The following is an 11,757-nucleotide window of genomic DNA, read 5'->3' as shown; positions in this document are numbered from 1 at the left end:
ACCAATCAGAGGCCAGAGATCTGCATAGACCAAAGCCCGTTTTTGCTCCCGCCATTTTCTCAGACAACATTGCATGGTCCAGTATAGGTTTAGTTAGCGTTTTATCGCGTATTTGGGTTGTTTAACAAAAAATATGGATAAGAGGTGTAGTCACGGACTTTGTAATAGTGACGACGGGTATCCTGAAAGGCTAGTTGGTGGAGTTCCATTCGTACCCTTTCCAAAACCGAAGACCCAGTACGAAAAATGCCTTCGCTGGATCAAACTTTGTGGAAGACCGCATCATCAACTAAATCCATCTAATATCAACCGGAACACACGTGTTTCCACGAAGGTATGCCCTATATTTGATTTTCAATACATGTCTCGTATAAATGAATTCGAAGTTCTTCGCTAGCATAACACTGCTACGTGCGAACGATTGCCACACTTATTCCTTGTTGAGCGATATTTAGCGATGATCGGACTGCACAAACGTGTCGCTTTCTTGCTGGCTCGTGGCCGAAGCTTAAGCAGACTGTGTTTGCACGAAGATATGCCCTAAATTTAATTTTTAATACACGTCTTGTATAAATGAATGAGACGTTCTCCGCTAGCATAACATTGCTACGTGTGAATGATTGAATGAAATCAGAAGCATGGCGTCTCTCTCAGTTCAGAATGTATTGTATTGTATTTGCCATTTTTACTGTTTGTCTTACGTCAGCGCACGTGGAGTGACGTCACTTCAGGAGGCGTGGTTAAGTGCCCTGTACGGAGGGGTCAATTCATGAGAGTTTGTTTCAAAGTTGTGATATTGTCCATGAACAGTACCCTCTGCTGGATGTTTCACAAAATTTAAACCCCAAGTAGATTTCAAAATCATCTGCACAACTCGGGTCACAGTCCTTTACTCTGATTACTTACTTCTTAGCTATCCATTACTACTGCAAACAGGAAGGTGCTCAGCGCGGATCCCTGATGCAGTCCCACCTCCACCTTAAATTCTTCCTACCACACACCTACGGCACATCTCACTATTCTAACATATTTCTTGCCACACCAGACTTGCGCATGCAGTACCACAGTTCCTCTTTTGGTACTCTGTCATAGAATTGTCATAGATATACATTTATTATACTTAGTGATGAATAATAAACACTTTCCACCTTGTCATCGTCACAAGCAAACTTGCCAGATTTTATTCAGTCACAGTGGCGCAGCGGCAGGTAAAAAAACAAAAACAAAAACAACACATCCCGTTTAATGATACAAGCGTGTCTCTCCACATGAAACAGGAAGTAAGGAAATTGCTTTTCCTGTCCTACTGCGTTTAAAGCCAGCTGATGCTACACAGACGCACAATCGTAAAATATAAATATACAAAGAGACAAAAAAAAGAAAGGGGGAAAAAAAGAGATTGAAGGAGAGACTATTTTTAATGGATGGGGTTTGTGAATGTGGAGTGGGAGGTCCATATTGGGGATCTGGAGGTGGTGTCGACGCCCGCGTCACCGCCGACCCATTCCTGTAACACACGTGCACAAACTCAACGCAATCGCAACACGGGCTGCGAGCGAGCCGGCATGAAAGCATTTCCTGGAGCATCGCTTCAAGTTGATCTCTGCGTTTGGTAAACGCTCACTCGGGTTGAGGGGATTTTCACTTTTGGATGTGGAGGTTCTGCCTAAAGCAGACCTTTAAACAAATAAAAAAACAACTTCAAAGATCTGATGGTACACTGGCTGGTCCAAGCAGATGTGTCTGAGCAGTGATCCAGTAATGCTCGTGCGAGCACGCCACGCAAGACCTCTTACGTCAAGGCTGTCCAACGCATTTTAGCCCGTGGGCCACATTTACCCCAATTAGATCTCAAGTGAACCCGACCACAATATTTGTGGCGACAAAATCCATAAATAACAGCAATTCAAATTGTTCCTCATTGTTTTGGTGCAAATCATTACAGTTGAATGCGTTCTCCCTCTTCGTGGGCCAAAATAGAGGCCTTTGACGGGCCGGTTCTGGCCCGTGGACCATATATTTGACACCTCTGTTTTGTGTCTTCATCATTAGGTTCGAAGCTAATTATGTTCTCATCACATTGGAAGATCGCCACAAATTTCTCCTCACAATCGATGTTCATGCGTCAGTGCTAGCAATTACCATCGATGCTAATTCTGCGACGCAAATGCTAGAAGGAGCGACATGATGAGATTTTCTAAAACGGACGAGTCTTTCGAAATGTTGTCAACCCGAGTACAACACGCTAGCAATGCTGAAATTCTGATGACTGTGTCGAGTCCCGACTTGTTTTGCCCTCTGCTGGTTACTTTTTTTGTCTTTGCGTTGCAGAGGTGATCAGTGGGCGGAGTTTCTTGCAACGCAGCTGCCAGCCGTCATCATCATCGGTGCGAATTTTAGACGCAGGGGAGGCAGCAGGAAATTGCCGATTTCTTGTTCTCATTTGGCTGACAGGTTTAAGCTAAAAATGTCCACCAATGCTATTATTTGGTCTGAAATTTTGAGTTGTCCTACAAATTGAGTGGCCAAAATTATTAATTTCTGTAACGTTTCAAACAGCATCACTTCCCCTAAAAAACTGAACTCAAATGGAACTTTATTGGTGGGAAGAGCAGTCTGGGCTTTGGAAAACTTTCGTAAGTAATTGCTTTGTACATTTTCTTCAATGAAATGTTTTTGTAAACAATTCCATAAAGGTGCCACTTGCCACCTTTGCTATTTGCATGTTCTGTTAGCATTAGCATTAGCATGAATCCAAAAATGGTAGAGATATGGATAGGTTTGCAATTATGCCATCCTGTGCGTCATAGAGGTCAGAGAACACAGCTGATAGGTGAAGCGTGAAGTTTTTTTTTTTTATCTATTGTTAATTTATCCGATTGGTCCAAGGGAATCCTGGGACTGTGGAGACGTCATTGGAAACCTATCCATTCCTTGTTGCATTAGTGCTAGCACCCGTCCTAATCATCCCTTAACCACGTCAGGAGACCTGTCGTGCTGTGATTGGGCTAGCGTTCATTCTAATCACCTTCTCACCTTTGTTAGCAATAGCATAGGTGCTAAATTAGGGTTTGAAGCAATGCTCTTGAGCACAGGTGTCAAACTCAAGGCCAGGGGACAGATGCGGCTTATTTGTCAGGTGAAACCATGTGTATCAACTTTGGTTTTTGTTTTTGTTCAAATCTGTACCAAAACTTCAAATTGATTACATTGAGATATTGCAAGGATTTTTGTGTTACCAAACATCAACAATTATTGAAAAACCTATGACCCTTGATTTCTGACTCCAAAAGTAGTTAACTTTAATCTGTAAATAAGTTGGGTCAATTAAATATTTTCATGGTTTCAGTCATACTGGCCGTCTGACAGAAACTGTAACTACAATGTTGGCTCGCGATAAAAATGAATTTGACACCCCAGCTATCTAACGCTGGCACAACATGAAATGCCGTTCGTGTCGTTTTAGCACTAGCAATGTTGCTAACTGCCGCCTCCTTGTTGTAATACGAGAAGTAGTCAAAGGAATGCCGGTAATTCAGTTACACTTGATCGTGTTGCCCTTGACTGTCAGGTTGGTATGATTTATCATTTGAGAGAGTTGACGCTGAAAATTACGTGACGCTCTGTATTTGTACAAGGGTTGGCGGAAATTATTGGCAGATCTACAGCAGATTGGAGGATGCAGTATTTGTCAGCTTTGGCAAGTGGCGTTATAACTGACTAATAATTACCTGTGAGGTAACGCTGGTACACCTGAGGGTTAGGTCTGCAAAAAAAATAATAATAATAATAATAATTTGCGTGTGTGTGTGTGTCTCCCAAGGTGGATGGGACCACATAGAAAAATGTAAAATGGTAAATATTTATATATATGAAAAGTTCAGATAAATAAATGTATATATTATATAAATCAAAAAGTGGCACGGTCGCCCAGCTGGTAAAGTGTTTGCCTCACAGTTCTGAGGTCCCGGGTTGAATCCCGGCCCCCCCCTGTGTGAAGTTTGCATGTTCTCCGCATGCCTGCGTGGGTTTTCCCCGGCCACTCCGGTTTCCTCCCACATCCCAAAAACATGCGACATTAATTGAACACTCTAAATTGCCCCTCGGTGTGATTGTGAGTGGGACTGTTTGTCTCTATGTGCCCTGTGATTGGCTGGCAACCAGTTTCAGGGTGTGCCCTGCCTCCTGCCCGTCGACAGCTGGGATAGGCTCCAGCACTCCCATGACCCTCGTGAGGATAAGCAAACAAAGAAAATGGATGGATCGATGGATATAAATAACAGAATCTACAGAAACAACAAAAATGGATGTATCTGCTTTTGCGTCTGAACTCTTCATATATATATATATATATATATATATATGCTGTAGACTGACCATCATATATCTGAATTTACAAATTTTATACTGTTCATTTCATGACTTTTGTTATATGAATGGCAACAAAGTGGATACAACTAATAAAGCACCTTCTGCCATCTAGTGGAAGAACATTGCCTGTCATTATCCATCACTGGATTAGATGAACATCCATCCATCCATCCATTTTCTTAGCCGCTTATCCTCACAAGGGTCACAGGGAGTGCCGGAGCCTATCCCAGCTGTCAACGGGCAGGAGGCGGGGTACACCCTGAACTGGTTGCCAGCCAATCGCAGGGCATATAGACAGACAACAGCCGCACTCAGGGGCAATTTAAAGTGTCCAATTCATGTTGCATGTTTTTGGGACGTGGGAGGACACCGGAGTGCCTACCCGGAGAAAACCCACGCAGACACGGGGAGAACATGCAAACTCCACACAGACTGGTCCGGGATCGAACCCGATTCCTCAGAACTGTGAGGCCAACGCTTTAGCAGCTGATCCACCGTGCCGCCACATTAATAGTCATGTACAATCAATAATTTTCTATCCAATCAAGTGAATATGTTTGCACAGTGGTTGGGAATCAGTGTCCAACTGCATCAAATTCTACGAAAAGGAATTGGAAAGAGCTTTACCAACAACATGATCCTTGGCGTGAACTTGAGTCCAAAATTTTGCCTCCATCCTAAATAAAAAAGCACACTTGTTTCATTTTTCTGCGATGTTAATGACAGTCGCGTTGCTGTGCTTGAGTCGGTACCTTTCCTTCTTTTTATCAGATGCTGCTTTGACTTCGGGGAAAAAGAGAACAACGCGTGAGGCCGCGCAAATGCGAGAAGCGGGATGGCGTACGTACGAAGGAGGCGGAGCTGGGGGCAATACCTCGTTTGCGCACCACCAGCAGCAGGAGGCCAAGTGAGCAAAGGAAGAGCACCACAGCGGAAAAGGAACCAAGTATGAGAGGCCAGTCGACAGCTGACACGTCTGCACACACGGGCCGCATGTATGAATGCAGTTATGTCATTCAACGGAGCTCTGCTCTCATTGTTCCGATAACACTACCTGGTGATGGTGCATGAGGAAGACCTGTTGGGGGGGAGAAGAGAAGAGATTAAACTTGAATCCATGCAAATTTCCCTTAAAAACAAACATCCCTCCAATTTCAGTAGCCCTTATCCTCATAAGGGTCACGGGTGAGCAGGAGTCGAGCCCAGCTGACCTTTGGCATCGGCCTAAGATTCATCCATCCATTTTCAGTAGCCCTTATCCTCACGAGGGTCGCGGAAAGTGCTGGAGCCTATCCCAGCTGTCAACGGGCAGGCGGCGGGGTACACCCTGAACTGGTCGCCGGCCAATCGCAGGGCACATCGAGACAAACAGCCGCACTCACAATCGCACCTTGGGGCAAATTGGTGTCTCCAATGAATGCATGTTTTTGCCGTGCCGCCTACATTTTTTATCTGTTCTAAATTTGAACCAATTTGAGGTCAACCTGAGTCAGCGATTGTCCTTCGAGGGTTGCACTGTAGACCGTACGTACCTTGACTGCTACAGTATTCTGAATATTTGACCCTTGCCGGATTGAATCAATCCGTAAGTCCATTTTCCCCCGTTTATTCAATTAGGTCGCCGATCGGCGTTGCCCGAATAGCAAAGCGTTCAACTTCTGGATCGTTGCTTTCGCTCTCTTTCTGCCTCGCTCACGCTAACACAGATACGGTCGCGCATACGCTCGTCAAGAGCATCGCGAAGACGGGGAGAGTCCAGACCGCCGTGGGCCAAGAATGGGGAACTGCTGCCTTAGATTCATTCAAGACTCTATTGCAGCACATTTGTAGATTTGCAGCCCTTAATAACTTGCGTTGCGAAGAGTTTCCAGTTCTATATATTTGCGGTTCTCCAGTTAGTTTCAGTTCCATCACTTACTGTGCCGGGGGCCTAAATGTTTGTTGATTTTGGAGTTTGTGCCCTGAGGGTAGGTGGCACCCTATCCAGAGTGTCCTCCACCTCTTGCCCAAAGTCAAGTCAGGGGAGGCTCCAGTTTACCAGTGACCACGAAGTAGGCAATGCGCTCTCAAAAATCGGTACCTTTGGAAATGGCCAGCGGGCGGCTGCGTTCGGAATTAGTCCATTTCCCTCCCAAGAGGACGCTGTACTGGCACTGGTACAAGGCCAACAGCGTGTCCTGCACCGGCACCGGGAAGGCGGTCTCATGGCTGGTGACCGGCACGTGGTAACTGGCGACGGGAAGTCGGCTGTCCACCAGGTACAAGGTGAACACTGCTCCGGGGTACGACGGGGAGCCCGTGCAGAGCATGTGCCACACTTGAGTGTGGTGCTGGAGAACGAGGGTGGGGGCGGGAAGATCACCTGGAAACGCATCCCGAAAGAATGGACAGACTGACAGTTGAACAGTTCTATGGCTGACAGCTTGTCAGCCAGTTTGATGGGGAAAACAGACGGCGAGGCAGACTGATGTACAGTTAAATAAATGGATATACCCTCGACAGATGGAATGAAGAATGAAGAGTGAAGGACCAGGAAGTGGCAATGATTACTAAGGGGGAAGTCAGAAAGGCATTACAAAGGATGAAAAATGGGAAGGCAGTTGGTCCTGATGACATACCGGTAGAGGTATGGAAGCAATTTGGAGAGATGGCTGTGGAGTTTTTGACCAACTTATTCAACAGAATATTAGCGGGCTAAAAGATGCCTGAAGAATGGAGGAAAAGTGTTCTAGTTCCCATTTTTAAGAACAAAGGGGATGTTCAGAGCTGTGGGAACTATAGAGGAATAAAGTTGATGAGCCACACAATGAAGTTATGGGAAAGAGTAGTGGAGGCTAGACTCAGGACAGAAGTAAGTATCTGCGAGCAACAGTATGGTTTCATGCCTAGAAAGAGTACCACAGATGCATTATTTGCCTTGAGGATGCTCGTGGAAAAGTACAGAGAAGGTCAGAAGGAGCTGCATTGCGTCTTTGTGGACCTAGAGAAAGCCTATGACAGAGTACCAAGAGAGGAACTGTGGTACTGCATGCGTAAGTCTGGTGTGGCAGAGAAGTATGTTAAAATAGTACAGGACATGTATGATGGCAGCAGAACAATGGTGAGGTGTGCCTTAGGTGTGACAGAGGAATTTAAGGTGGAGGTGGGACTGCATCAGGGATCAGCTCTGAGCCCCTTCCTGTTTGCAGTGGTAATGGATAGGCTGACAGATGAGGTTAGACTGGAATCCCCTTGGACCATGATGTTCGCAGATGATATTGTCATATGCAGTGAAAGCGGGGAGCATGCGGAGGAACAATTGGAAAGATGGAGACATGCACTGGAAAGGAGAGGAATGAAGATTAGCAGAAGTAAAACAGAATATATGTGCGTGAATGAGAAAAGTGGAGGGGGAAGAGTGAGGCTACAGGGAGAAGAGATAGCGAGGGTGGACGACTTCAAATACTTGGGGTCAACAATACAGAGCAATGGAGAGTGTGGTCAGGAAGTGAAGAAATGGGTCCAAGCAGGTTGGAACAGCTGGCGAAAGGTGTCTGGTGTGTTATGTGACAGAAGAGTGTCTGCTAGGATGAGGGGCAAAGTTTTTACAACAGTGGTGAGGCCGGCCATGATGTACGGATTAGAGACGGTGGCGCTGAAGAAACAACAGGAAGCTGAACTGGAGGTGGCAGAAATGAAGATGTTGAGGTTCTCGCTCGGAGTGACCAGGTTGGATAGGATTAGAAATGAGCTCATTAGAGGGACAGCCAAAGCTGGATGTTTTGGAGACAAGATTCGAGAGAGCAGACTTCGATGGTTTGGACATGTTCAGAGGCGAGAGAGTGAGTATATTGGTAGAAGGATGCTGAGGATGGAGCTGCCAGGCAAAAGAGCGAGAGGAAGACCAAAGAGAAGGTTTATGGATGTGGTGAGGGAAGACATGAGGGCAGTTGGGGTTAGAGAGGAAGATGCAGGAGATAGGCTAAGATGGCAAAAGATGACACGCTGTGGCGACCCCTAACGGGACAAGCCGAAAGGAAAAGAAGAAGAAGAAGAAGACCCTCGACAGATGGACGGGTTGGTGGATGGACAGATGAACTGCTTTACATTCGTAATATACTGGTTAAGATGGACGGACAGCCGGTCTCAATTACCTTTGACCATGATTTGGATCTTGTTGCTGAAGGTCGAATTGACGACGTCCTCTCCACTGGTCATGTGGTAGAAGCAGGCGTACTCGCCGCCCTCCCCCTGCTTCACCGGCCCCACGCTGAACGTTCCCACTTGGGAATCGCGGTGCTGACTGATCACGGAGTCTCCGCCCGAGGCCGCCCTCAGCAAAATGAAGGCGCTCGGTTTGTGGGCGGACTGAAGTGCTGGGACGGAACAGCGGAAGTGCAACGTGTCGCCGCTTTCGACCGTCCCGCCCGAGGGCTCCACCGATAAGATCGGAGGCGGCAGGGTGGGTGCGCCCGTCGTGGGGACAACATCTGGACAAATGAAGCAAAATACGCAATTTGAACAGCGGGCAAGCGCCCAACATCATATTCATCAGTTGTTGGGTTTGTATGTTCCCCCATGAATCTTCATTTTTCATCTCGGCAAGGTGAAATCAACATTATGCGTTGTGAGTGAACAGCAGCCGATCTATGTTGACGTGGAGTAGGGCAAGAGGCGCCCTGCAGCATGGACTCATCACCAGCCAATAAGGGTAATCAATTAATCTTTCAGTGTGCATTTTTTTTTCTGGGATGGAAGCAGCTGACCCTGAATCTTGTGGATTACTGTGTTGAACCCAGCCTGAAAGGGAACCAGGCCACTTCCCCTTTGGTCACTTGGCAACCAGCAGCAAATATGGTCAAACTAGCATAACGCCGCCGCTGTCCCCTGTGCCAATTGTAGCCCTAGCCCACCGCGCTACCCACGGAAAAAAATTCTCGCCAATTCGTTCGGTACTGGCGGCGCATAAAAGAGACACCCCGAGGAATAACGCATTTCATATTTCGCCCTCCTTTTCGTGCGCCGTTGCCGCGGGTATCCTGCCGCGGTTCACCGCAGCTGTGGGCCAAACCTCCCGCCGTAACCGTCTGCAGCGTGCATTGTTTGATGTCGTGAGTGGGCGGTATGAAATGCAGGATGTAAAAAGTACATCACACATTGAGCAGAGCACAATGAGACAACACAGGGAGCACCTGCGTGCAACGGCACCGGATGGGTGTGTTTATTATTTCATGCCACAAGTACCAGTAAAATCATTGCGCATTGATTTACTTTTTTTTTTTTTTTTAATGTACAGTCTATAAAGTCGTAAAAAGTGGCCGATTTGACTTTTGTATTGTATACAAGTGGGTCGCACTTACCCGTTAGAGGTTGTACGGAAAAATAAGGACTGGCAGCGCTGTAGAGGCCTTGCTGGTTTTTATACATACAGCAGAAGAGTTCCGATTTTGTTGCCCCCCCGCGTTGCACAGTGAAGAGGACCTCCTCAGTGGGGGGCAGCTCCTTTGAGTCCACCTTGAAGGAATGATGAACATTCGCAATCAAGTAGACGCAACACTTTCCCTCCCAAAAAACGGATTTTTTTTTTTTACCTACCTCATCCCTTAATTTGAACAGTTTGAAGAGAACCCCGCGATGGCCTTCTGAGGCCCGGCAAACCAGGACCACCGAGTCCCCGGACGACGAGTGGATCAGGAGTTCAGGTGCCGGCACGCTGACGGGGGACTCGGAAGCCCGAAGGGTTTCTGAGGCAAACAAAGTGGACGTGACGCAACAGGAATCAGTTCCCCTTTGAGATGAAGCAACGGTGCGGCCATGCGACGTGTAAGCACACCGAAAAACCGTAGGTAGAAATGGACGGGTTTGGGTCTTGGACCGTGTCGCTTACCCCATAGTAGTAAAGAAGTTAGTACCAGCGTTTGTGTCCAAAGTGATTGTCCACTCCGCATCTTTGAATGACGCAAGAAGAAGTCTGGCTGGTCGAAGGTGACTCCAGTAAAGGCTGCTCTCTCCCTCTCTCTCTCTCTCTCTCTCTCTCTTGTCCCCCCCCACCCCCCCCACCCCCCCTTCCTCTCTCTGCTTTGTAACACATCCTCCTTAAGTCATGTGCAGTGTTGTGATGGAGGGGGTTGAACCTGTAAACTTCCTTTTGTGTGGAGTCCGCCGCTCGGATGCGTGATACGGTCGGAAGGATGTAGCAGGCCCGCCGTCGTCTTTTCTTCCGTCCGTTAAAACGCATCGTTGCTTCAGACGCTTGCGATGTTTCACCAGGGGGCAATTCCGTCAGTGCCCCGGCTGGTCCAGAAAGGTGGTGCTGGGGTGACCTTTCTATTCCTGGTGCGGGGACGGCACAAAAACCATGTCAGTGAAAATGAGAGTGACGACGAGGGAAATATTGTTAACAATCCTGACAAATTTGAATAGTTAGATAAAAGGAAGTGTGAAAAATGTGTAATGAGGCTTCAAAATCTGGTCAAGTCTAGCAGTTGTCTCCAATCCAAATGCGATTGGTCGTGTCCGCAAGCCACACCCCACTCAGCTGTCAATCAATTATCACGACGTCTATAAGGAGCTAGACGTGACGTTAAAGTGCCGCTGTCATGAAATGGATGATTTTTAGTATGTTATTAATGAAAAAACAGCAGCTGACATGGACCCACACGTTTTTTCACCACAAAATATGATTTTGACATTTCTGGCTTTTCGTAACTCCCGCCATGAAAATCCTCTCGAAGGATTTGTTTTGGAGAAGAAGCAGGAAGTGATGTACGTGGCAGAACCGCCCTCAAGTGGACTCGTTTGTTTCTGTTAGATTTCCCTCCGGCAAGGCAGCTCGTTGTTCCTTCGTGTTAGCCAAAATGCCGGCTCGTTGCATCGCTGGATATTGCTCGAACGCTCGGGAGGATGGATTTACACTTCGTAAGTTTGCAAGAGACCCGGTTCGTCGTGGAAAAAATGGATTGCACGGGTGCAAAGGACGAGAGCTCCGTGGGTTCCAAATGACAGGTAGCTGTGCATACAGCGACTAAAAAAAAAAAACAATAGTTGGGGTGGGGGGGCGTAATCCATAAATCACAGTTGCTAAATGTGTCGATGTGAGCAGAAGGACGACCTCCTAGGCCTTGTGGATCGCTGCCGGACAAGGCCGGTCCGGCCACGGCATGCCACCGGCCTTTCTCGGCCAGGGTAGCTTGTCGCCGCGGTGGAAATGAGCCAAGTGGGCGTTTATCACCACCGCGCGGAGGTGGAAAGGGCAGGGAGGTGGTTTGGCCGTGATCCGCATGTCATCGAAATATGTCTCGAAACAATAGGGTAATATTGCCCCGGACACTTCACTCGGTTGTGAGATGTTTTCTTTGAAAAGAGCTTCCGTGTCTGAAGGGGCGTGTCCTACAGGAGGGGCCACGG

The 11,757-nt window shown here is 47.3% G+C and overlaps 1 protein-coding gene across 3 annotated transcripts; it reads right to left on the bottom strand.

The window, feature by feature from the left end:
* Nucleotides 1–1,204: 1,204 nt before the first annotated feature.
* Nucleotides 1,205–10,355, bottom strand: LOC133506231 (uncharacterized). Of its 3 annotated transcripts, XM_061830164.1 has the most exons (11): nucleotides 10,238–10,355; nucleotides 9,946–10,094; nucleotides 9,711–9,864; nucleotides 8,505–8,840; nucleotides 6,452–6,733; nucleotides 5,426–5,449; nucleotides 5,246–5,347; nucleotides 5,124–5,154; nucleotides 4,999–5,048; nucleotides 3,732–3,766; nucleotides 1,208–1,507 (listed from the first exon to the last, which is right to left on the bottom strand). In XM_061830164.1, the coding sequence occupies exons 1-11, from the start codon at nucleotides 10,296–10,298 to the stop codon at nucleotides 1,418–1,420; spliced, it is 1,314 nt and encodes a 437-aa protein (XP_061686148.1). In that variant the 5' UTR covers nucleotides 10,299–10,355; the 3' UTR covers nucleotides 1,208–1,417. The 3 variants fall into 3 exon arrangements, 2 of the variants coding, with proteins under 2 accessions (XP_061686149.1, XP_061686148.1); XM_061830165.1 differs by lacking the exon at nucleotides 3,732–3,766 and having other exon boundaries at nucleotides 1,205–1,507; XR_009796433.1 differs by lacking the exon at nucleotides 3,732–3,766 and having other exon boundaries at nucleotides 1,447–1,507; nucleotides 5,124–5,347.
* Between the last annotated feature and the right edge of the window lie 1,402 nt (nucleotides 10,356–11,757).

Source organism: Syngnathoides biaculeatus, chromosome 9 (assembly GCF_019802595.1).
Source record: "Syngnathoides biaculeatus isolate LvHL_M chromosome 9, ASM1980259v1, whole genome shotgun sequence".
Lineage (NCBI taxonomy): Eukaryota > Metazoa > Chordata > Actinopteri > Syngnathiformes > Syngnathidae > Syngnathoides > Syngnathoides biaculeatus.
Note: the sequence above shows the minus strand (reverse complement) of the source record. Positions and strands in the feature narration are given on the sequence as shown.